This window comes from Aotus nancymaae, unplaced genomic scaffold, assembly GCF_030222135.1.
Source record: "Aotus nancymaae isolate 86718 unplaced genomic scaffold, 86718_ANA_hifiasm-v0.15.2.pri h1tg000030l, whole genome shotgun sequence".
Classification (NCBI taxonomy): Eukaryota; Metazoa; Chordata; class Mammalia; order Primates; family Aotidae; genus Aotus; species Aotus nancymaae.
In genome coordinates this window covers 6,154,320-6,180,658 of record NW_026988443.1, presented here as the reverse complement: position 1 = coordinate 6,180,658, position 26,339 = coordinate 6,154,320, and the positions used below count along the sequence as shown (strand labels likewise).

The following is a 26,339-nucleotide window of genomic DNA, read 5'->3' as shown; positions in this document are numbered from 1 at the left end:
TTCTCCATAATCACTTTCTAGACCATATCATCCAGCCTCAAGGGCCCCATTCTCAGTCTGACACTGAGGACACCCACGCTGTTATCTCCAGCTGTGACCTTTCCCACGAGCTCCAAATTCACACCATTCTTCGACGTCTCCACTTCTCTTCTCCATTTTGGTGTCTCAGATTTGACAATTCAAAACAGAACTCCCTCCCGCTTCCAAACTGGTTTCCTACCCAACTTCCCCAGGCCCCCAGTTTCTCAAGCCAGAAATCTATGAGTCATCCTTGATGTTTGCCATTGCCTCATCCCTCCCGTCCAACCCATTCGTGAGCCCTTGGGAATCCACCTCCAGAATGTCTCTGGAATCCATCCTCTTCTCTCTGCCTCCACTGCCAACCGCCTCTCACCTGCAATAGCTCAGAGGCAGCCTCCCCACTCCTTCTTCCTCCCATCCCCACCCCTACATTTTCCTGTCTCATCTCCACCCAGGAGCAAAGGAGATCTTCTTTAACTGTAAATGATGCAAATTACTCCCTTATAGTCCTGGAGGCCAGAAGTCCAAAATGGGCTGGAGCCAAGGCAGGCAGGGCTATGCTGCTTGCAGGGGTTCTAGGGGAGAATCTGTTTCCTGGTCTTCTTCAGCTTCTAGAGCTGCAATCCTTGGCTCATGGCCCCTTCCTCCACCTTCAAAGCCAGCACTGTAGCCTCTTGCTTGGTGGTCACATTGCTTTCTTCTCCAGTGTCCTATTTCCCTTTGCTTTACATTTTCCTGTAAATTTCTCTTATAAGGAAATTGCAATTGCATTTAAGATTCATCCAGATGACCCAGGATAATTTTCCCGTCTCAAGACCCTTAACTGAATCCCACCTCCAAAGTCCCTTTTGCCACATAAGGCAACATTCACAGGTCCCGAAGATTAGGATCCACATATCTTCAGGAGCCACTGTTGAGCCTACCATGCATACGAGGCTCCTTCCCCACCAGCATCTTTGTACCTCTTGCTCCCTATGACTAGAATGCTCGCTTCTTCCCTCTCACCCTTTGCTTGGCCATCTCTTTCTCATACTTGGGGACACAGCTTACCTGGCATCTCCTCAGACAACCTGTCTTGGACCAACACAACAGTCTGAAGACTTCTTTCTTTTTGATACAGAGTCTTGCTCTGTTGCCCAGGCTGGAGAGCAGTGGTGTGATCTCGGCTGACTGCAACCTCTGCCTCCCGGGTTCAAGCAGTTCTCCTGCTTCAGCCTCCTGAGTAGTTGGGATTATAGGTACCCACTACCACGCCTGGCTAATTTTTGTATTTTTAGTAGAGACAGAAGTTTCACCATATTGACCAGCCTGGTCCTGAACTCCCAACCTCAAGCAATCCACCCACCTCTGCCTCCCAAAATGCTGGGATTACAGGCGTGAGCCACAGTGCCTAGCTGAAGACTTTTTAATGTCTTTTTCAATTGACTTGTTTTCTGCCTGCCTCTCCCTCTACCCTTACCTAGGCATCTTGAGGACCACGTCTGTTTTGTCCATCCACTGGTCGTCCTAATATAACTCATTAATAAATCATTGCTAAATTTGTTTATTTATTTATTTATTTATGACAGTCTTGCTGTGTCACCCAGGCTGGAGTGCAGTGGCATGATCTCAGTTCACTGCAACCTCCTCCTCCAAGATTCAAGTCATTCTCCTGCCTCAACTTCCCAAGTAGCTGGGATTACAGGTGTGCACTGCCACACCCAGCTAACATTTTTTTTTTCTTGAGACAGAGTCTTGCACTGTTGCCCAGGCTGGAGTGCAATGGTGCAATCTCAGCTCACTGCAACCTCCACCTTTCAGGTTCAAGCAAGTCTCCTGCCTCAGCCTCCCAAGCAGCTGGGATTACAGGTGCCCAACACCACGCCCAGCTAATTTTTTGTATTTTTAGTAGAGATGCAGTTTCACTACGTTGGCCAGGCTGGTCTGGAATTCCTGACCTCGTGATCCACCCACTTCAGCCTCCCAAAGTACTGGGATTAGAAGCATGAGCCACCTCACTCAGCCCAGTGTTTTTTTTTGTTGTTGTTGTTTTTTTTTTTTTTTTTTTAAGTAGAGACAGGGTTTCGACATGTTGGCCGGGTTGGTCTTGAACTCCTGACCTCAAGTGATCCCCTTGCCTCAGCCTCCCAAAGTACTGGGATTATAGGTATAAGCCACCATGCCTGGCCTCATGACTAATGAATTTAAAGATGACAAATTAACAACCCAATATGACACTATGCAAATGGACTGCTGTGTGTAACTCCTGAGCAAAAAGAGACCCATCACCAACTTCCTCCTGATCTGCTACATCAAAAACAATGGCCTGGGCAGAACAGGGCACCGACCACAAAGAAAACCCATAGACATGCTCCCACACAGGGCCCGGGGAGATGCCGCACCACCGAGTGAGCCAGACACACACAAAACCTTTGAAGGAAGTAGGATTTCACCTTGGTGGGCAGCCACCGGAGTCCTTGCTCATTTAACGCAGCTAAGTAAGAATTATTTTAACACAAGGCCTGCATGGGAGGCTGCCTGCTGTGGAGAGCTGTACGTAAATCTACGCCATCTTTCTCCTTCCACTTTGAGGGAATCGAGGGAGGCCAAGGGGCTTTTTCACATGTGCTGCAGCCTCCTGGGTCAGGAGGTGCCTGCGTAGCTGCAAACTTCACAGTAGGTTACACTTTTCAAAACTGAAGCTAAAAATGTTTTGATTGCCTGGCTATTTTCTAAGAATTGCCTTAGCCTTAAGGTATACATAATCAGGTTGAAAACATCATTTTCCCCCCTTTGAATTGAAAATTGTGCTTTAAAATTTAACAAGTTTTAGGAATATTTTTATTTATTTATTTTTGAAATGGAGTTTTGCTCTTGTTGCCCAGGTTGGAGTGCAGTGGTGCAATCTTGGCTCACTGCAACCTCCACCTCCCAGGTCCAAGCAGTTCTCCTGCCTCAGCCTCCCAAGTAGCTGGGATTCCAGGCATGCACCACCACACCCAGCTAATTTTGTATTTTTAGTACAGATGGGGTTTCTCCATGTTGGTCAGGCTGGTCTCGAACTTCACTTGAGGTGACTGGCCTGCCTCGGTTTCCCAAAGTGCTGGGATTATAGGTGTGAGCCACCACACCCGGCCAGAATATTTTTAAATGTTTGGTCACAAGGAAGATGGCTGTGTTGACTTAATAGTTTATTCCCCTCTGATTATTTACAGCATAAAGTTCACGGTCATGTTGTCTATAAAAGTATAAACTTGGGACAATAAAACAGTGATTTATAAATATTAACCCATTTTCACACATCATAGTGTTTACAATAAGAACATTTGCACACAAAGGCTTCAACATGCATCATTTTGAATAATCCAGGAAGACATTTGCTTAGAAGGAAGGACCTAATTTTGCTCCTGGAAGCTTTCAATCCATAACTGTACATCCTAAAGCATTCTGGCACAAATGAAATGGAACTGCCTCTTGTGGGTCTATTTCAGAAGTCTGTTGTCAGAGTTCAGTTCACAGGCATCAACCAGAAGCCTAGTGGGGCCATTTGAAATTCTGGCCCAGATTAATATTTTAAAGCTGCATTTGGAGCTTTTGAAAGTGGAGCTGTTTCCAAAGGCTTAACTGAGGAGTAATTGATTTCACTGGAAATAAAAGGCCACGTGTGATCCCAGCTGGAGTGTGGTGATATTGTTCTTTCAAACCTAGAATGTCTTGGGGGAACAAATGGCTGGCCTGTGTCCCCTTCCAAAAATGTCTTAAGCACCAGAAAGGAGGGCAGGCTTAGGTGTAGCCCTTCCCACCCTGGGTGCCAGGGTTGCGGGTGCTATAAGTGAAATATCAAAGCTGAGGTCACTAATATTCTGAATCTCAACCTCAGAGGAAGAAGTGTGTGCAGGAGTCCAGGAGGAGGGGAGGAACCAAAGGTGGAGAATGGCCTGCGTGGATGAGTCAAGACATGGGAAAAGTTGCTTCCTGAATTATGTGTTCTGTGTACTCCTCTTCATCAGAGCAGTGGGAAAGGGTCTTTTGTGAGAGTCCAGGTCTCTTCACCAACAGGCACTCAGTTAACAGGCACATCCATGGGCCTCACTGACCCACATGGGAACCCGGGAGGATCAGCAGGGACCAGCCCAATACCACGGGGGAGGGGCTGCCCCTCTTGTACATCCTAGGGTTGAATCTTGGGAAGAAGTTAATGGCAAAAGTAGGCTTGGGAAAAGTCCATTCTGGAAGGCACTGATGCTCCTTCCTCTGCCAGGATAAAGGTGACCTACGGCGTTCCCCGAAAACAAGTTCAGCCTTCGGCAGGACAGGGCTCATTTTGAAGAGGCTGCCAACAGATGTCACTCAGCTTCTGAGGCCCAAACTCACAGCTTGCTAACAAACACAATGAGGTGAACATCTGCCTGGAGACTTCAAAGCAAGAGTCTGGTGTCCCTGCAGCTGAGCTTGTCAACCTCCTCTAGAGAGAAAGTGTTCCCTCGGAGCCTAAAGGAGATCAAGTGAAGAGAGGTTGGAGTGAGGACAAAATTAGAGCAGGGCTTTCAAACAGAAGCCTCCACTTTCTAAACCACGCCTGGGATGGGCTGACCCTTTGGCCCAGCTGCAGTGTCTCTTGCAGGGAAGCCGGGGCTGTTTTTACCTTCGGTCAACCAGGGCAGCTCATGAATCATTCTGAACAAGGCTCCATGACTCTGCAGAGAGAGAGTCCACCACACTGCCCCCAGCCAGCCACAGACTCCCCAAGGCCGGTGATTCTTTTTAAGGCAACAAGAGAATCTGTCAAGAACGCAATGAGCAAACCCTGGTGCCCTCCCAAGTTCTGTCAACAGGCAGCAAATAACATCAGAACCCTTAAAATATCAACCGGATGTTGGCTGGTGCCCAGGACACAGAATGTGATGTTTCCTAGGACTGTGCAATGATTTCAAAAACAAAGAAAGAGAAAACCTACACTCTGCCCAGAACCTGATGACCTCACAGACTACAGAGATGACACAATCATACAGAAGGAAAAATCTCTTCATCACAGCACAGATATTTGAAGTCATTTTTAAAATGTTTATTTTTTTAAGAGCTGGGATCTAATTCTGTCACCCGTGCAGTGCTGCAATCATGGCTCACTGTAGCCTTGAACTCCTGGCTTCAAGGGATCCTTCCATCCAAGCCTCCTGAGTAGTTAGGAACTATACCACACCCAGCTGAATTTTTTATTTTTTAAGAGACGAGGTCTGGTATTGAACATCTGGCCTCAAGTGATCCTCCTGCCTTAGCCTCCCAAAGTGCTGGAATTACAGGCATGAGCTGCCGTGCCTGGCAAGGCTTTTGTTTTTAGCTTCATTTGATAATCTGTATTTGCTGCAGCCTCAATACGCTTTTTGAGAGGGGACAAGGCCTGCATATTTAAAGCAGGGGTCGCAAGCTTACAGGAATGAATTGCTGAAGGGTCCTGGGCTAAGACAATAGGCTTGGTAGAACTACAGTCAGCCAGAGTGCGTTTGCCCATCTGAGAAGACTCAGCCCTTTTTGTACTCTGGTTAACCACTGACATCATGAATGGGCATCTAGAGTTCCAAGCTCTCTTGAGAAAACCCTGAGATATAGATTTTTAATAGGAAAATTCTTGGCTTTTAAATATTAATCTCTAGCCCAGTGTCTGGAACATACATAGTAACATTCACTTATAGCACATTAGGCCAGGGAAAACCTTTACTTATTGTCTGAGAAACAGAACCCTGGAAACAAGAAGGACAAATCTTTAAAGCTGTGGCTCAGCAGAGAGTCCACAACACTGGACCCAGCTGCCCAGACTCCCCAAGGCTGGTCTTTCTTTTTAAGGCAACAACAGAATCTATCAAGAATGTGATTATTGCCTTTTTCAAATACATGAAGGACTATGGCTTTAAATATAGAGAATTGGATACACTGTGCAACCCGTTCCTAACCTTTGTAAGCTCCATTCAGAACCACAGAAAGTCTGATACAATATCCTTGACCTGTGAAGGCAGATGCAGTTCCCAGGAGGGCAGGAGCTGCCTTTTCATTCTTCAGCCACATCTCCATTCCTGCACCATCTCATAGAACAGAGAAGTCGCTGAATACATAGTCAAGGTTTAAAAATGAAACAATTGCTCCCTACTTAAAGACGTAAAGACTTCTTTCTTAGACAGAGAACCAGATCCCTCACATGCAGAATCATTCTCACTGAATGTCAGAATCAGAAGGGATCCTTGAAATTCTGCCATTCCTCTCTCCCATCACCCCATTTTACAGATAGGAAAACTGAGGCTTGCAGAGCTACAATAGGTCTGCCCAGGGCCTTACCAGACTTCCAGGATGGTGTCATTCCTTTCAAGGGCCTGCAGGAGGGCTTCTGCGCCTAGGTAGGTGATGCAGTTGTTGGACAACCTGGAGAAGAAGACAGAATGGTGAGCTTCAAGGATTCTTGGTTTTCCTCTTGAAACTGTCCAGTTAATGAGACTTTAGGAGTTAGCCAGCCTACTGAAGCCCACCTGTCTGCTAGACATACCTCACTCATGTCTGAGATTCCCAATGAGCTCAACAGCAAAGGCTCAGTAACTTCAGTGAAATGCACCCATCTCTCTTCCATTCACCAGATGAGTTTATCAACTTAAGTAGCCAGTCCCTTAGGATAGTGGTTAAGTATCTGCATTTTAGTGCTAGACTTCCTGGGGTTAAATCTCATCTACACCACTTCCATTTTGCTCTCAAGCAAATTAGTCCCAATTTCCTTATTGGTAAAATGGGCCTAAAAGAGTACCTATGTCATTGAGCATAAGAATTGAAATTGTGATGGCCATAAGCAGGCTCCTGTTCATATCTGTCATCCATCTCCTTTTGGCACAAGTCCCTGGCTACTAAGTCAGCCACCAGTGCCCTCATCATCTCCCCACACTCTGCTTGCTGGGAAGACCCTCCACTCTCTGCATACTTAAAACACTTACACGGTACTTGGTATGGTTTGGCTGTGTCCCCACCCAAATCTCAATCTGAATTCCCACGTGTTGTGGGAGGGACCAGGTGGAAGGTAATTGAATCCTATGCTGTCCTCATTATAGTAAATAAGTTCCATGAGATCTGATGGTTTTAAAAAGGGGAGTTTCCCTGCACAAGCTCTTTTCTCTTGTCTGCCACCATGTGAGATGTGCCTTTCAAATTCTGCCATGATTGTGAGGCCTCCCCAGCCACGTGGAACTGTTAAGTCGAATAAACCTCTTTCTTTCATAAAGTGCCCAGTCTTGGGTATGTCTTTATCATCAGCATGAAAACAGACTAATACTGTACTTAATTGTTAGAAAATAACCAATGAGCAGTAGTATTTCCATTTTCAGGGGAGTCTTTGAGGGCACAGAGACAGAGATCAGAGAACATATGACATAGCTGGCAACAGGGAGGGGAGATAGGATAGGGCCAGGGACAGCAACAAAGGAGTCACATGTTTCCCATGTTGCTCTTTTGCTTATAGCTTTGCCTACCAATAATGTCCACTCCAGGTCTTCCCCCTTTCCAACAATCTTAGTAATGTCTTACCAGCTGACCATAAGGCAATGCTAGTCATAATAGCCAGTATTTGTTGAGCTTCTATTAGGTTGGTGCAAACATAACTGCAGTTTTTGCATTGTTGAAATTTGCTGTTTGATATTGGAATACATTCTTAAAAAAATGTGGTTATGTTATACATCATTTTAATGCACATTTCTTGTTTTATTTTTTTCTAATGACTTACTACTTGCTGCTTATTTTATATTTATTTTAGACTATGGAACTGATGTTAGACAAAAAGCAAATTCAAGCAATTTTCTTACTCGAGTTCAAAGTGGGTCATAAAGCATCAGAGAGAACTCGCAACATCAACAACCCATTTGGCCTAGGAACTGCTAACGAATGTACAGTGCAATGGTGGTTCAAGAAGTTTTGCAAAGGAGAGGAGAGCTTTGAAGATAAGGAGCATACTGGCCAGCCATCAGAAGTACACAATGACAAATTGAGAGCAATCATCAAAGCTGATCTTCTTATAACTCAACATTGATCTTCTTACTCGAGATCTTACAACTCAACGTGATCTTCTTACTTGAGAACTCAACGTCAACCATTTCATGGTCATTCAGCATTTGAAGCAAATTGGAAAGTGAAAAAGCTTGATGAGTGGGTGCCTCATGAGCTGAGTGAAAATCAATAAAATTGTCATTTTGAAGTCTCGTCTTCTCTTATTCCATGCAACAACGACGAACCATTTCTTGTTCTGATTGTGACGTGTGATGAAAAGTGGATTTCATACAACTGGCATTGATCAGCTCAGTGGTTGGACCAAGAAGAAGATCCAAAGCACTTCCAAAAGCCAAACTTGTGCCAACAAAAAGGTCCTGGGCACTGTTTGGTAGTCTGCTGCTGGTCTGATCCACTACAGCTTTCTGAATCCCGGCGAAACCATGACATCTGAGAAGTATGCTCAGCAAGTCAATGAGATACACCAAAAACTGCAAGACCTGCAGCCGGCCTTGGTCAACAGAAAGGGCCCAGTTCTTCTCCACAACACTTGACCACACATCGCACAACTGGACTATGAAGTTTTGCCTGAACCACCATATTCACCTGACCTCTCACCAACTGACTACCACTTCTTCAAGCATCTCGACAACTTTTTGCAGGGAAAGTGCTCCCACAATCAGCAGGATGCAGAAAATACTTTCCAAGAGTTCATCGAATCCCAAAGCATGAATTTTTATGCTACAGGAATAAACAAACTTATTTCTTATTTGCAAAAGCATGTGTTGGTTGTAATGGCTCCTATTTTCATCGATAATGAAGTATTTTAGTTATAATGATTTAAACTCGTTATCATGATTTAAAATTCATGGTTGAAAGCCACAATTACTTTTGCTCCAACCTACAACTTACTTTTGTTACCTACATTCTCTCAGTGAATGCTCACAGCCTATAATGAAGGTCCAGCCATTATCTCCATTTACACTTGAGGCGACTGAGGCACTCATCCAAGGAGAACCAGCTGGTAATGGTGGAGCTGCGGCAAGACCCAGTCTGCCTGGTTCCAGAACCTGGACTCTTAGCCAACTGTCGGCAGAAACTAAGCCTGAAAAAGAAAGATGCAGGTATCTCTCTTTTTAAAAAAAGATATATCAGAAGTTCAATTTTTGTGGGGGATGATATAGTTCAGGATGCTGAATAATAATGCTCATGACAGGGTGGAATGGGACAACCCCCAGCCTCATCGCCTGGCATCCACCGGAGTCAAGTAGGGTAAGGCTGTGACAAGGGGGGAAGACAAACTGCCTTATCCATACCGGGTTGCTAATGGGCCTGGTGTTCCCAAAGGCCCACCCTCAGTGCAAAGCTGGCATCTGGTGAATATACATATGGGCTTCACCCCAACTTCCCAGCCCACTTCCACCCAAATGATTAGTGGAACTGTTTTCTCCAAATATTTGGAAACTTCCTAGCTTGTGAAAGCAACACAAACAAGCATCACCAGAGTGGATGGCAGCCTGGTAGCAAAGCTGGCACTCACAGAGGCAGCTGTCTGTCTGTCTCTAAAGGCAAGTGTTTTCCTAGGGCCACATTTGCCAAGGCAGATGCCACTTTCCTCCAACAAAAGGAGCCATCTGATGGCTTCCTGAGGTCTCCTTGAAATAAGAATTTTGGCGTCAGCCTCAGAGAGCACCCCGACAAGCCCGTGATGGTCACTAGGTGGGTTCATGTTCACCGCCGCTGTCCATCTCTTTGTGGCACGGATCCCAAGTCATTGAGTCAGACACTGGAGGAGGCTACAGTGGTCCCCACCATATCACCTCCCCAGCCACTGCTTGTGGAGAAGACCTGCCACTCTCTGCCTGAGGCCATTCTCCTGAACCCGAAAACATGTTCAGCTGGGTGAGGGTGAGCTGGAAGTGCAGAAGAATCAGTGTCCCATGAGCGCACATCAACACAGGAAGGATAGGCAGTTGGTAGATAAATACCAGGGCTTTCTTACTCATTGGTTGGGTAGGTGACCAGGTGTGTTCTGCACTGGCTCTAGGAGTGCGCCAGAGTACTGAGCTCCAATTTCCCTCAGTGATAACTGGCTTGATAACTACCCTTTCCTGGTTACCTTCGCTTCCCCATCTCACTTCACCACTCTCCTATCAGCATTTGCTGGCACCACCTCCCAGATAAACAACTTGCACTGGAATCTTTGTCCACCAAGACCAAGGCAAGCTGTTCTACCAGGTCCCCTCGTGTGAGTTACCCCAGCTGGGGGCTGCCCAGATCTGATTCAGAAATGCCCCTTCCAAAGGCCAGCGATTATTGTCCTGGCTCCTGCTTATAGGTTCCTTACTTCAGGATTTTCAAACTTGAATTTCTCTTCAGTCCTTCTGCGAGAGAACATACACCTTCATCCTGGAGATGGTTCTCCTCCAGGCTGGTGAGAACAAGAAAGAAAATCCAGCTGATACGATAATGTTGATTATGGAAGATGATGTCAATAAAGATTAACTCACATGCCCCCCATATAGGAAATCCAACATCTGAAAACCCAAACTTATGAATAAAGAAAGAACAGATAAAACACAGTGTGGGGATTCTCAATTCCAGGGACATATTTGCAAGAGAATTCACACCAAGGGCTCCACTATGTAATAAGTTCCCTCATCCCCCACCTCCCCAATATCCATCTTTTCTTTCTTCCTTATTAATGGAGTCTCATTTCATTTGAACAGCCATACGCTTGGTGAAAATACTACATTTCCCACTGTCCATTGCAGCCAGGGTTGGTCAAACAACATACACGTGGGTTGGTCAAGTGACAGATACGTGGTTGATACGTAAGGGGAAGTTGACAGGTGGGGCTTCCAGGAATGCTTTTTAAAGGAGAGAAACCCAGATGGCTTTCCCAGGTGTATAGACTGAATCTTGGAATATAGAAGTAGTGGTGCAGCTGGAGCAGCCATCCTGTGATCCTGAGGCAACCAACCATGAGAATAAAGTCACAGGCTAAGGATGATGGAGCAGAAAGAGAATGAGACAGAGCTGAGACCTCTTCTGGCCTCTCGTAGCTACTGTACAAGCCCTACACTGCCTACCTCCAGCTGCCTATACAGGAAAAAATAAACCCTTTCCGTGTTTAAATCTCTGTAGATGGAGGTATTCTGTCACCTGCAGCTTCACAAAGAGTTAAACTAAATTTGGCCTGAGACCGACTCCATACTTTGAGTTTCTATATGGCAAACTGCAACCTAACAATATATTCTTATAACCAACAGCTAAGTTGCAAATAATCACAGCAGCCAGGCTTCAGTCAGTCACAGCCTACCAGCTGATCAGACTATGTCCATATAAGGCAAATGCCTTATCACACCATGTCCAAATATGGCAAATGCCCAGCTGCAACCAATCAAGCTGTTTCTGTACATCACTTCCTTTTCCTGTCCATAGATACTGCTTGCCCCCACCTTGTTGAGTGGAAATCTCCCAGTTCTGAATGCTGCCCAATTCATAAACTGCTATATGCTCAAACCACCTCTGCTAAATTTAATTTGCCTAAAGTTTTTCTTTTAACAGTAATCATAACCGATGCTCGCAATAAGGTTTTCCTCTACTAAGAAATTCCAAATAGCAAAATCCAATCAGAATAGAATCAATCACACTTTAGTAGAGCTACTAAGCCCTGCCACAGCCGAGGTCCATCTACAAAATCTGCTTATGGCAATGCCCATATGTGGCAATGCCCATATGCTGCAGTGCCTTTCTGCTTCCAGGGAAAATCAAACATTCAGCATTTTATCTCCCCGATATAATTTGAAACTGCCCAGAACATGTCAGAAGACTATACTAGTGGTATCTAAAGGATGGGAAATGTAGAATCTGCTTCAGGTCAACAGTATAAGCACAATTCACGGTTCCTCTTTCAACTATCAAAACTCCATTTCCACCTTCCAAAGCGACCCCTGACTCTAATACCCAGGGCTCTTAGGAACTCAAATTCACTTTAAAATAACAAAACTTTATTATTAGTGGTAATCACAGTACTAGTAGTTGTAGCAGCAGCAGCAGCTGTAATAGTAGTAGTAATCCTGCCACTATTCTAATTTAACATTTAAGGAGCATGTAAAAATATGCCAGGCACTATGTTAAGGTCTTCACAGGCACTACTTTATCTAATTCTTGCAAACATCTTTTATAGTTGGAAGTATTCTTACCCTCATTTTACAGACATGACACTTGAGATTCTGAAATTGTTATTTAACTTGCCTAAGATCACAGCCTGCTTGATTCCAGAGTCTGTGCTCTTAACACTTATGCCATGTGGAGGCAGTCATCAAATCAGCAAACCAATATAGTTTACTAAATTAAACAATTAGCATGTACATAGCAGGCTCTATAAGCTTCATATCACTCAGTACATATAAAGAAAAACACAATCAATCAATGAATCAGTCATCCACCTCTGTCTACCCTTATTCCTGTGGATAAGGCCAAGGGATCAACAAAGATTGTGATCCATCTCCCCAGAACAGAGAATCCCCCAAACTCACCAGAGTTCTTCTAGCATGACATTCTTTGCCAGCATCAGTGCTAAGGCTTGAGCACCCACGCTGCCAATGTTGTTCCCCACCAGGCTGGAGATCATCATGGAACAAAAACATGTCAGAACAGGGAAGAACGTCAGAGATAAGCTAACCTATGGAGGGCAAAATTCATGGCTCCCTTCTGGTCTGCTCCATTTCAGACATCACTAATTGATTGCTGTGCTCTTTTCTGTTTTTATCCTTTTAAGACATCACTAATTGATTGCAGTGCCTTTTTTTTTTTTTTTTTTTTTGTTTACCTTTTTTAGACATCACTAATGGATTACAGTGCTCTTTAAGCCTGGGTTCAGCTTTAGAATTCCTTTTATTGTGGTGCACTGTGCAGCTACTACCAATGATTGGAATTGGTCCTTAAGATAAAATGTACCTGATCCACCCCAAGATCTTCAAGTTACAGGTAGTGAATCAAAACCCTGAGAAGACAGGGACATTTCCAAAGTCACCCAGAAAGACTCCAGTGTTCTGTCTTGAAATCCAATGGTCTTTTTTGCTTACTCCATTGCCTAACATTGTGGGGTAGAAATAAAGTTCAGAGACCTTCAAAACTGGCCCCAGCTCCTCCCTCTTCATCTGGTCTCCCCATGAAAACTGCAGAATAGAATCTGAAGCTTACCTGAGCCACCTCAAGCTCTGGTGATCACTCAAGGCTTCAGCCAGGGCCTGGGCCCCCTCATCACCCACTCTGTTGCCCCAGAGCCTGAAAGGCCAAAAGAATCAACATACGGTGTCAGTGAGTGCCTGATATGTGTTTTAGACAGGAACTAACAGTCCTCCTCTCTCTGCAGTCCCAGCCAGAGGGGCAGGACCACTCAATCCCGCCTTGGCCTCACTGGGGCTCCTGGTCTCAGCAAAGTGGACCTGCCTCCATCTTTTGGGTAGGATGGCCAAACTTCACCAAGAGTTTTCACTGGTTTTACATTACAGACTTAGAGAATAGTAGATGCCTACCCAGCCCAAACCCTTAAGGACAGGAACCGACAAGAGTAATTTACAGTTGTGACACTTTCTGACACGTAGTTCAGATCTACTTCCCAGTAACTGCCACCTGCAAGTCCTTAGCTACCCTCCAGTACCTGCCCAAAACAAGTCTAATGTTTCTTCTGCAAGCCAGCTCTCTCTCTCCTGCTTCTTCCTAACTCCCCCAGTTCCTTCATGTCAAACTCCCTCAGCTTCTGGGCCATCCTTCTCTGACTCACTGTAGTTCGAAAACATCCCTTTCCAAAAGGTAGAGCCCAACTCACACCCTCTGACTCATCGACTAGGGACCTACCCTGGACAGGTATGTGCACTGTAAGGGTTCTTGGGTTCTTGCCGAGTTTAAAAGGAAGAAACTGAGGCCAGCACAAGAAAATCCAATGCGAATTTACGGCTCCCGGGCGATATACTGTGGTCCCACAGGAGGGGCCGGAGAAGTCTCATGGACTCCTCGCAGACGTGGGGTTTTATAGGGAGTGGAGACGTTTGATTGGTTGAGCCCAAGGGGAGTGGGGCCCAGATGGGACAAAATGCTATCAGGTAGGTCCTGGCGGGGCTTCTTTTCCGAGCTCTGGGCGGGGTGGGGGGTGTCCAAGCTCCCGGCGAGGGAAGGGGGGTGTGTCCGAGCTCCCGGCGACAGGGGCAGGGTGTCCAAGCTCTTGGCGATGGCGGGGGGGGGGTGTGTCTGAGCACCCGGTGAGGCGACTGGCCTTACATGCACAAGTTAGCAAAGGACAGCTGAACTAGGAAGTCTACTGCACTTTCTTTTCTTTCTTTTTTTTTTGGATGGAGTCTCACTTTGTTGCCCAGGCTGCAGTGTAGTGGCATGATCTCAGTTCACTGCAACCTCCGCCTCCCAGGTTCAAGCGATTCTCCTGCCTCAGCTTCCCAAGTAACCTGCCACCACCCCTGGCTAATTCTTGTATTTTTAGTAGAGATGAGGTTTCACTCTATTGGCCAGGCTGGTGGTCTCAAACTCCTGACCCTGTGATCTGCCCACCTCAGCCTCCCAAAGGTCTGGGATTACAGGCATGAGTCACCACGCCCGACCTGCACTTTCATCCATCAGGTACTTAGTAATTGAGCTCTGGCTGTGTGCCAGCACTGCTCTGTGTCCCAGGGATATGACACTGTAATAGCAAAAAAACCTGAGAACAATAGTCTTTGAAAGCTAACCAGTTAAATAGATTATATAACACTGTGCACTCTTTAAAAAATGCAGTCAGGCTGAGAGAGGTGGCTCACATGTATAATCCTAGCACTTTAGGCACTCAAGGAGAGAGGATCACTTGAGCCCAGGAGTTTGAGACCAGCCTGGGCAACACAGTGAGACCCCATCTCTACAAAACACAAAAATATTGGCCAGGCCTGGTTGTGTGTGCCTATAGTCCCAGCTACTCAGGAGGCTGAGATAGGAGGACCGCTTGAGCTCAGAAGTTCAGGGCTACAATGAGCTGTGATTGCAACCACTGTACTCCATCCTGGGTGACTGAGCGAGACCCTGTCTGTACATATTAATAAAATAAATAAATACGTAAGTAAGTAAGGAGTCATAATAATATACTGTGAAACAAAAAAAAAAAAAAAAAAAAAGGCAAGCAAGTTACAGAACACTTTGTATCATATGACAGTGTTTAGAGGTTTTAGCACAGTGCCTGGCCCAGACAGGAAGCCTAATAAATATGTGTTGAAAGAGCTAGATACCCCCGATGTGGCAGATGTGACTTCAAGTAAAAGAGAGCTCGGGGGTGCTGTGGCCTCCTTTATTCTAGACTCTGTTGTTACTAATGCAGTGTGAAAAAGATGCTGATTTCTAGAGCCACGTAGTCCCATTCGTGGCTCAAACTGAGCTTGGGGGCCAGGCACCGTGGCTCATGCTTGTAAACCCAGCACTTTGGGAGGCCAAGGCTGGTGGATCACCTGAGGTCAGAATTTCAAGACCAACCTGGCCAACATGATGAAACCCTGTCTCTACTAAAACATACAAAAATTAGTTGGGCATGGTGGTGGGTGCCTGTAATCCCAGCTACGTGGGAAGCTGATGCAGGAGAATCGCTTGAACCAGGGAGGTGGAGGTTGCAGTGAGCCAAGATCGCACCACTGCACTCCAGCCAGGGTGACAGAGTGAGACTCTGTCTCAGAAAAAAAAAACAAAAAAAAACACAACTGAGCTTGGCAGCAACTTGCCTCCCTGTGAAATGGATGGGCTGGAACACCTAAGCCCTGAGGTTATTCTCTCTTCCTACAGTCCCAGGTTCTCAAACCCTCAGTTCTTGTCAAATGAACCCCAGTTAACTGTAGGGCATGACAGGATAGGAGAGCAGCTGCTGGGAACAGCATGGGTGCAAGCCTGGGTGCCAAGCAAAGAGAGGAAGCCTGCCCTGGGGCTGCCGTCTAGGGTACTCCCCTCCCTGGCAGGCCCTAGCATGGTCCTACAGGGAGCAAGAGCTCTGAGCAACCTAGCACAGACCCCTCCCATCCTGGGTGCCTTCCTATTCTTCCCTATTTCCTTCTCTTTCTTAGGTCAGGGGTCCTCACTTGTGGCTGCACATTCCCTGGGAAGCTCTTTAAAACTCCTGATACCTGGGCCCTGCACCTCGATATTTGTATTTCATCAGTCTGGGGTTGGGGGGAGGGCACCTGGCAATAGTGTTTAGAAGCTCCCAAGTGGTTTTAATATGCAGCCAATGTACAGCCCTAGCACCTCCTGAGGACCAGAGGGCTTCCTGTCACCAGCTCATGGGCACTGCCCTCCCCCAACCCCAACATCCCAAACTTCCTGTTTGTCATGCATACAGCAAATGTCAAGGCGGCACTCAAGAGCCGCCCACTCTCTCCCTGGCTCATCCTCCCCACTGGAGCTGTACTGCCCCCAGGCCTCCTGGCTGAAGAGTTTCACCTGCCCCTAAATCCTCAAAAGTCCCAAGCCCCACCATGCAAGTCCTTCTTCCTGGAATCCAACCTACCCCAGGAACTGCAAGGAGGTGTTGCCTCGGAGCCCCTCGGCCAGCAATTGGGCTCCCGCGGCGGTGATGTGGTTATTCCCCAGCCTGGAAAGGAAGACAGAGGAGGCTGGGGGAACACAGCAGCAACCAGAAGAGGAGGGCTGGCCGTCTGTGTCCTGGCAGGAAGAAAGCTTTGAGGACCTGCCCGAGAGGCAGCAGCCATAGCGGGTGCCCTCGCTGCTCGGTCCAGTTTACTCAGCGGCTCCCACGACTGAGTTTTCCCCCAGCAAAGGGAAGGGATGGCAGCACACCGTTTTGCACAGCAGCATGACAGCTCCGGGCAGGAGCCACAGCAGGGAGTTGTCCTGGGAGGTGGTTTCCCCTGATCAGCGAGGGTGACTCAGAGTCACACCTTTCCCTGCCGTCTCAGCCACCCTTGATCCAGACCCCACTGTGCCCTCTGCAGCCTTCCCCGATCTGCTGTTGCTTCACCTAGGTTTTACCTGTTGCTCAAGAGCCTTGGGCAGGTCCAGGCGGCTAGGGGAGAGGAGTGGAGCCCGCTGAGCCTTCCAGGAGGGAAGGAGGGAGGGAAGGCCAAGGCTAGGGGTCAGGGAAGATTGCAGCCAGGAAGGCTCCTGCTACAAGCAAATCCAGACACCTCGAAATGCTTCAGAGAAGCCCCAGAGCTCACCTGCAACCCCAGGCTTCCTGGGGTAACAATAGGCTTTCATCCTTTCAAGGAACTTCAAGCCACTCAGCTCACAACAATCCTATAGGGCAGATATTATTGCACCTTTGGAGAGGGGTGTGGCAGGTAGGAGAACTCGCCTTTCAGGTCTCCAGCCTCAGCTCCCTGGAGGTAGCCAAGGGCCTCAGCTGCTGTGCTCCAAAATCTAACATCCTGGTGTGGCACCAGGGCTGCCTGCCAGCCCCTGCCTGAGACACCAGGCTCCCCGCTCCCAGGTGAACTTTGCTCAAGACCTCCTCATCAGCCTTGCCCAAATGTCTTAGGACTGCCCTGAAGTCCAAGGTGCCCCGTCTTAACCTTCCTTCCTTCCCTCTCTCCTTCACTCAGGGACACCCCCCTCAGCCTCCCCCAGCTCCCTTCCCCACTTCCCCTCATAGGAATTTTCCCCGATAAATGTGTGGCACATCGGATCCCTGCTTGGAGGACTGGACTCACACAAGGAGAAACAAGCTGAGTGCGTGTGTGATTTACCCAGCATCTTGCAGCCACTCGCTTACTATATAAAGCCCCTGCCAGACGGTGCAGCCCTTCATGTGGATTAACTCGCTTGCTCATCACTACAGCCGGTGAGGTAGCCATGGTTATTACCCCCATTCTACAGAAGAGGACACAGAGGCACACAGACATTGGGCTGACCTGAGGTCATGCAGCTAACGAGGGTTGAAACCTCAGACAGTCTGACTCCAGAGCTGGTGCTCTCAATTACAATGATATACGGTAGTCCCCCGCCCCCTGCTTACCCGCGGCTTCATCTTCTATGGTTTCAGTTATCTGAAACCAACTGCATTCCAAAAATATTACATGGAAAATTCTAGAGATAAACAATTCATACATTTTAAATTGCATGCTATTCTGATGACGTCCTGATTCTCAGGACGTGAATCAGCCCCCTGTCCAGCGTATCCACACTCTATATGCTCCCACTAAGTAATCATCAACATTATCTGCTCCTGATGGCCAACCACTGACCTCATCAGGGCTCAAAGATTCAGGATCTCTGGGAGGAGATGATTCTCCTCCTGACATGTGGTCAGGTCAACAACAGCCCAGCGCTAGGTCACAGTGCTGCGCCATCCACCTCACTTCCTTCCATCACACAGGCATTTTACCTCCCCACACCTTCCCAAGAAGAAGAAGGGTGAGTAGAGTACAAGAAGATATTTTGAGAAAGATGGAGAGAGACCACATTCATATAGTTTTTTATTATAGTATATTGCTATAATTATTCTATTATGAGTTGCTATTACTTTCTTACTGTGCCTAATTTGTAAATGACACTTTATCGCAGGTGTGTAGGTATAGGAAAAAGCATGGTATGTGTAGGGCTTGGTCCTCTCCTTGGTTTCAGGCATCCACTAGGGTCTTAGAATGTCTCTCCTGCACATAACAGAGGACGACTATGTTGGCCACAAACAGCCTCCATTTGTGAAACTAGCACCCTTCTCACGGATGGGTCAGCCACATCCTGCCACAGCCTATTCCAGGCTTGTGAGTCTGAGGGAGCAGGCAGTAGTGGCAGGACAGAGTCCTTTGTACAAATACACAGATTGGCACCTGTGGTCCTGATCTCAGTAGCCCTCGCTGAGACTGAGCTATGTGGCCAGCCATTTTAAGATGGCAGCTTCCATCCACAAATCCAGCCCAAGAGGTAAAAGAGTAGAGGGAAGCAATTTTTAACTTGTCTTCTTTTACTACCTCACAAATCACAGGAGGCAAGAATATCCGGGAAAGAGAGAGAGAGAGAGAGAGAGAGAGAGAGAGAGAGAGAGAGAGAGAGAGCCAGGCCAACCCAGGGGCCAGCTAGAAGGGCAATTTAACAGTGCCAGGTAGGAGAGAGAGACTCCAGTTGAAACTGGGAGACACTGGAGCAGCAGAAATGCAGACCCAGATGAGACTGCAAGCCTTGCATGCTCTGAATGGTGAAAGGACCTTCTGGGAGCATTTCAGCCACTGGCTGCCACAGCTGGGGTGGCAAGTAATTGTGTATGCCTCCCCCAGTGAGACAAGCTCAATCAACATGCATCGTGGGACTGGGTCACCCCAGAGAGCTGTGACACTCTTAGACATGGAAAAGGAAAGGGGACTAGAAAAACATTTTTGCCCTATGGGTTAAAGGTCAAAAGACAGGAAGCCCTCAGCAGGGCTAGTCCAGAGTTTACAGGGGAGATGATGGCATTAGAGAGAACCCCTGCTCAAAATGACACACTGCCTCTACATTCAATCAGGAGGTCAGAAGCCAGTGTGGGCAGCGCCAGGGCAAGACCAGACCAGACTGTCTCAGCTGTGGGGCAAAAAACAGTTTCCAGGGAATAAGGAAAACTTGGGCTCACCTCAATGCCAAGAAGTTCTGCTTGCATGCAAGGAGCTTAGCCATGGAGTGTGCACAGCCATCAGTCAATTTGTTGTTGAACAAACTGTTCAGAGACACAGAAGCAAAGCACATTGGACAGGGAGCACCCAATCCCAGGGTTGCCCTTCCCCTCTGGGCAGGAATCACCTGCACCCCCATCATGCAAACAGCCCCCGCCCCAGCCCATCACTCACAGCTACCCAGGCTGCATGACCTGGGGTGAGACCAGGGGACTCGGGGCCCAATGTCCACAGCCCAGGCTGACTTACGCTAACTTCTGCAATGGCTCGCAGTGAAGAGCATGTTCAATGAGCTTGCAGATGCCTCGGTCTGAGATATTGTTATCACGCAAACTAAAAGAGACAAGATAAATACGTTTGAAAACGGAGCTGGAAAGACAAGAAAAAAAATCTACAAAAAAGACTTTCATTCATCCCTGAAGTGCCAGCATCTGTGCTTCCAGGAAACCCTGCAAAGATGGAGCACCCCAGAAAAGTGGAGACCCCAAGGTCCCTGGTGGGGGAGGTGACGTGGCATGGTGCACTATGACGGAGACGGTCCAGGACGTAGGGCCCAGATCCGCCACTAAAGAACCCTGGAATCCTAAGGAAATCACAGAGCTAATTTGAAGCAATGTTTCCATCTCTGCAAAAGGAACATGATAATCACAGCAGCCTCACAAAGGGGACGATGGTGGAAAGGAGCTGATATATGGGAAAGGTACAGCCTGAACTAGACAGGCTACCCCTGGAGAAATTTACCATCACCTAGGCCAGCAGACAGTAGACCAGCTGGATGAGACCGGCCACAAATTTTGGAAACAGGCAGGCAGGCTGTGGCGAGTGCCCAGTCCTTAACCCCAGTGATATCACTCCCACAGGCCAGTCCCTGCCCAGCAAGCCTGGCCTGCCACTCCTCTGGGGGCGCCATTCCCAAAACTCACCTGATCACAAGATTATCTGAAAGCTTCCCTAAAATACAGATTCTCAGGCCTGTACCCTGGAGCTGCTGATCCAGTATGTGTGTGGTGGGGCCCAGGGATCTGTATATTTTGACAACTGTGCACATGATTCTTTATCTTTAGGCAAACCTGGGAGGCCTTGACTGAATGATTAATAGCTCAGGCTCTGGAGTGCCTCAGCTGGATATTGTGATCCCGATCAGCCACTTACTAGTTATCTGTTGGTGTCTTCATCTATGATAATAGTATTATCAGCCTCACCAGGCTGTGTATATAAAGACTTGTGAGCACCCGGTACATGGTAAAAGTCACCTAGAATCGTGATCGCTAGCCCTGGTCCCTATCCTTAGCACTGACCAATAATAACATTATTTAATCCTCACGACAAGCCAGTGAAGTGGGTACCATTATTTTGTGCATTCGTGAGAAAGAAGCTGAGGCACAGACAAGTGAAGTGACTTTGCCAGGGATGCACAGCACATAAAGGCTTTGGGCCCAGGCAGCTTGGCTCCAAACCCCACTCCTAACCCTGACACGGTGCAGCTTCTCCCACAGGGCCTCTTATGGCCACTTCTCTAGAGCAGTGATTTTTTAGACTGCAGGTTGTGGGACATGCAAACCATTCTGAGGTCCTGAGCAGCACTTCTAAAATACAGATTGAACAGAACAGAAGAGAGCACAGTGCATCAGAGTTCATAGAGCAAAGTCACTTCATGAAGCTTTGGTTTCTCGTTTACATGGTGGTGGGTGCGCTCGCTCGCTCTCTCTGTCTGTCTCTCTCTCAATCATTGTGGGTCACAGCCAAAAAACTTTGAAACCCATCACTCTGGAGTCAGAGAGAGCCAGAGTCTAAAGAAACCTATACAGGGGCACTGTGTATATGGGGTTTCCTAGAGGCTGAGGATTTCGGTTGGCATGGAAACACTTCAACTGGGAGAGAGACAGGTTGGTACTGTGGGAGAGCCCTCCCCTTTCCTCCCTTCCCCTCTCTCTCTCTCTCCCCCTCACACACACACACACACACACACACACGCACACGCACACATGCACAGTGCACTCACAGCAACCTCATGGTTGCTTCCCCTCCCCTATGGCTTTGGCAATTTTAGTGTGTGTATGGTGAAGAGCAGAACTTGCTCAAGGACAGTAATTGCTAATGGAAAACCAAACTGGTTGCTGCTGACCAGTAGTTCTCCCAGGGTAAGACCACTTGTATCAGAATCACCAGGGTTGTTTGTTAAAAATACAGATGCCCTGGACACCACCCCAAACCTACTGAATGGGAATCACTAAGGGCGGGCCCAGGAATCTGCATTTCCACAAGTGCCTTTATACACCACAGTCTGAGCACCATGAGCTAGAACCAGGCCATCCTCATCTTTCTCTGAAAATAGAGACAGACCCACAGGTTTCCCCGAGCCCTCGTGCACATCCTGGGAATGGACATCCCTAACCGAGAATGGAAGATCCATTCCAGAATTCCAGGGATGGACTGGCCTATGAGGATCACACAGGCCAGGAGTGCCTGCGGTCTTGGGGTCAAAACTATGAGTCTACTACCCAGGAAAATGCACATTCTTATTTCTATTAGGAAAATTGCTCCAACAGATAGGTTTCCAAATTCCCACTCAAGTATCATGATGCTCCCACCTAGGGAAATAGAGTTTGGTGCTGGCTGTCTCCCACTTGCCTGGCCACATCCACTCTCTCACTTCTCTACTTGTCTGGCTCATGAGAGGCTGATGTCTGAGGACTACTCCAGCAAGCAGCCTGCTTGGCCTCCCTAATGGGTCCAGCCAGTGGAAGACATTGGCCAGAAGCAAGGATCGGGGAAGGGAGTTAGGGGCCAGCTGTATTCTTCCATGGTGCAGAATCTCAGGCAGCCCTCTCCATACCTTCCCAGCTAATTAGTCTCCCTCCCTTTGCCCCTTCAGGTCTACCCTCCCCCAGCTGTTACTAAACCCAGGCCCCTGCACCAATCCTCTTGCTCTTCCTAATGCCTGCCCATGGCCTGTAAACAATCTCTTTATTAAACTCTCCTCAAATCACCAATTTGAAGTGTGTCATCTGTTTCCTCCAAGACCATGATGGGTATAATTGTATTTATATTCATTGCATAGAATACATATATATATTTGCTATGTATGTTATGTATTATGTTGTTATTATGCTATAACCTTATGACCATCATCCCTATGTCAGGGTTCACAAAAGTCACTGCACAGTTTCTAGTGGATATCCATGTGTTTGGTCCATGGAGAAAAATAAATCTCATTGCTTTGCCTCAGGGAAGATGTATACCATCCTAATCCTCTCAAGAAGAGGTTTGTCCCTTGCTTAGGGTCAATTAAGGTCAACCAGAGGAGGGGTAGCCTACAGCCCCAGGAAGCTGGGAATAGATCTTAATTTCGATCTAGAACTTCTGCTTTCTCATAGGTTCTACATAGAAGCAAGGCCTCCCCTTTCAAGGCTGGAAGGATGTTAGGGTATCTGTGGGATGCTGATCCCCAGGCCTAAGATGCAGAAATAGACCCCTGAGTTCAGGAGCACAGATTCTCCAAAGGGCAAAACCTCACCTCTTTGGCTGGGGCTCTAAGCAATACAAGTAGTGCTGAAATCCTGCTTGGACACTGTGCTACTTAAGGAGTCCAAGAGTGGTTGAAACCCTGCAGCCCCTTTCCATCTCTTGGGTCCTGAAATTCCCATCTGGCTGGAATGATGGGGCACAAGTCACCCCTGATTTGGTGTCATTCCTGATACTGACATACTACACAAAACTTTCTGCATGTGACCTCAAGGTTTTCAGGGAGCCCCTGAAGTGTATCCACAGACTGGCGGAGGGACAGGAAACCTGTCATCAGAAAGATGTGATTTGTGAGACCCAGCTCTGCCATTTCCTGTGTGACTTCACTTCCTGTGGACAAGTTACTTCACTTCTCTGAGCTTCAAGTCAAGGATAATGGAGATAATAACATTCCTGCCTACAGCCCAAGGTGGTTGTAGAGGTTAGATGAGGTCATTCTGGAAAGCGTAGCACCAGACCCAGCACACAGGCCAGTCAGTAAAGTATGGCTGTCATTGTCAGATATTGAAATTAAGACCCAGAAGGGAAGGGATCTGGGAAGGGTTGCAAAGAAGGGTGAAACAGGAGAAGCTGGGCCCAGACTTCTGGATCCCAGCTCGGGGCTCCCATGATTCACCTTGATGGTGCTCCCCTGTGCCTGAACAGCAATGCCCAGCAACACTCACTACAGAGCCTTGCAGACACCAAGGCAAGGCAGCAGCTGCTCCACGCCAATGTCGCCCACAGAGTTGTAGTCCAGCTGCAGGGCCACGGGCCGCCGGAGGTGCCGCAGCACGAAGGCCAGGGCAGCACACTCGGTGGGGCCCACGCTGCAAAATGTCAACTTGAGGTGCCCGACATTCATGCCACGTACAGCCTTCCGTGCCAGCCGCTCGTCCTGCATCTCATACAGGCTCCGGATGAGCCAGATGAACCTGGGCATGGCGTGCATGCTCTTGGCCTCACCCGGCGCGGCTGGTGGGATGGAGTGGAAGTGCTTGCGGAGGCTGCGGGCCAGACACCAGCGGGCACAGGCCTGGCGCTGGAGCAGGGCCTTCTCGGATGCCTGGCACTCGGCCAGCAGGCCCCAGTGCTCCCAGGACAACAGCCCCGCCAGGAAGGCTGCCGTGATCTGAAGGTTGTGCGGCTCAGTCTTCTGCAGCAAAGCTGCCACGCTGCCGTCCTTCCCCCTCGAGCCCTGGATGCACAGCATGGGCAGGAGCCTGGCCATCAGTGAGTTGCCTGGCCTGCCACAATTGAAGAGGTGTCTGAACAAGGCTGGCGGCACGTCAGCACTGAGTGCCAGATAGAACGCGGCAAAGAAGCACTGGAAAGTGATGTGCAGGAATTCCAGGGGTGCCGTACTCTCCGGCATGACACCTTTGGCACGCACCAGGAAGCCGAGAGAAATGTCATCAGGGCTGACCTGTGCTGCCTGGAGCTGCTGGGCTGAGAACACATAGCAGCACGTGCCCAGGCCCCAGAGAGCAAGTCTGCCGAGGCGCAGGAGGGTGGGGAGGCGGCCCAGGAGGAGACTGGGTCCCAGACCCTGGCAGGCTGAGTCTGGGGGGACAGCATGCAGCAGAAAATGCTGCAGAATCAGCAGGTACATGTCTGTAGTGGTCTTTGGGGACCCCCCCTCCTGCAGCAACAGTTCCTGGTGGCATTTGGACACCATCCATGAGAACACGGGAAGGTGGCACAAACCACGCAGGGCTGAGGTCGCTTGGAGCAGGCGGATGAGGTGGTCTGCCACTCCAGGCTCACGATGGCGCTTCCTCAAGTACAGCTCGATGCCCTCTTCGGAGAAGCCCTTGAGGATGAACTCGGTGCGGATGTACTTCCTGAGGAACGCTGACACGGCAGCAGGACGGCTGGTCACCACCTTGCGCGCATTCTTCAGCAGGTTGCCCTGCAGAAGGTTAAAGAGCAGGATCTGGACAGAGGTGGGGTCCGTCGGGGAGCAGTGACGTTCGCGATCCGTGAACCTGAACTTGAACTCGTCAAAGCCATCAAAGGTTAGCAGGACACGGTCAGGGTGGTCAAGGAGAAACTGGAAGATGTCCTGTTGATCAACATCAGGCCAACAGCAGTGCTCAAAGAGTAGCATCCGCACAGAGAGTGGTTTGACCACGCACTGCAGCTGCCGGCAGCTGAATGGGAAGACAAAGAGAAATTCCTGGAAGTCTCTCCCCGCAGCCCACAGCAAGTGCAGCCACTGCAGGAGCGTGCTCTTGCCGCTGCCCGCCTCGCCCACCACCAGCACAGTGTCCGCATCGTCATTGAGGTGGCCAGGGCTGCTGAAGAGCTCCTCCAGCCCCAGGGTGGCCGGGCTCTTCTGTGGGGATCCAGCCATGCCCACATCCGCCCAAACCTCCAGGACATTCTCTGTGTATATGTCCTCCAGGCAGAGCGTCTCTGCCCCATCATAGGTACTGAGGAAGCGAGACTGAGCGGACACCGTGGTCCTCAGCTTGGCCATGTACTTCTTGCATGTGGCAGCTGGAAGGCAGAAGAAGAGGCAGGTGAAGGTGGCACCATGGTGAAGATAGGACCTAACCAGACAGTGGGCTGCTGCAGGGGAAGGTGACATAACTGAAGGGATAGGCGAACCAGCAGGCGCCCATCCTGGCTCCTCCATTCACAAGCTGTGGACTTTGAGGACAAGTCAAGGAAACTTCCTAACCCTCAGTTTCCACCTCTGTAAGGTGGGAGAAGTGTTGGTAACTACCTTACAGAGTTTTTACACAGATCAACTAAGATAACGTGTGTCACTCACTTAGCACAGTGCCCAACACAAAGTAAGTGCTCGAAAGACATCAGTGACTGCCGTTATCATTACTGACACCAGGAGGAGTTGTAGATGATGGGAAGAGGCTCTGGGCTGGGATCAGAAGACCTGTATTCGATATCTGTCCTGCCATAGTGGCTGGTGGCTTTAGATGAATCCCTTCGCCACTCAGCCTCAGTTGTCTTTCTCTAAAGAGAAACAATAGACTTAACGGCTCAGGAGCCCCGTCTCTGAAGCCAGACACACCTGAGTTGGAAAACCTGGCTCCACCATTCACTTGAGCAAGCCATTTAGCCTTTCCAGGCCTCAGTTCTCTCATCTGTAAAAATGGGGACAATATATATCTGGAAGGATTGTTTAAGAGGCAGTGAGATAAAATAGAGTTTAGAAGAATATCT

At 48.4% G+C, this 26,339-nt stretch overlaps 1 protein-coding gene across 6 annotated transcripts in view; it reads right to left on the bottom strand.

Annotated features, from left to right (window-relative positions):
* Window positions 1-3,173: 3,173 nt before the first annotated feature.
* NOD2 (nucleotide binding oligomerization domain containing 2) overlaps window positions 3,174-26,339 on the bottom strand; it is a 38,667-nt gene continuing 15,501 nt past the window's right edge. For 2 of the 6 annotated variants that reach the window (XM_064383053.1, XM_064383054.1), the window contains 9 exons: window positions 23,837-25,652; window positions 19,896-19,979; window positions 19,607-19,690; window positions 16,550-16,633; window positions 13,222-13,305; window positions 12,555-12,638; window positions 10,358-10,441; window positions 6,328-6,411; window positions 3,174-4,491 (listed from right to left, as the gene is read on the bottom strand). In XM_064383053.1, the coding sequence (XP_064239123.1) occupies window positions 4,419-4,491; window positions 6,328-6,411; window positions 10,358-10,441; window positions 12,555-12,638; window positions 13,222-13,305; window positions 16,550-16,633; window positions 19,607-19,690; window positions 19,896-19,979; window positions 23,837-25,652 (2,477 nt within the window). In that variant the 3' untranslated portion in view covers window positions 3,174-4,418. The other 4 variants (XM_064383051.1, XR_010344828.1, XR_010344829.1 and 1 more) reach the window with 4 other exon arrangements.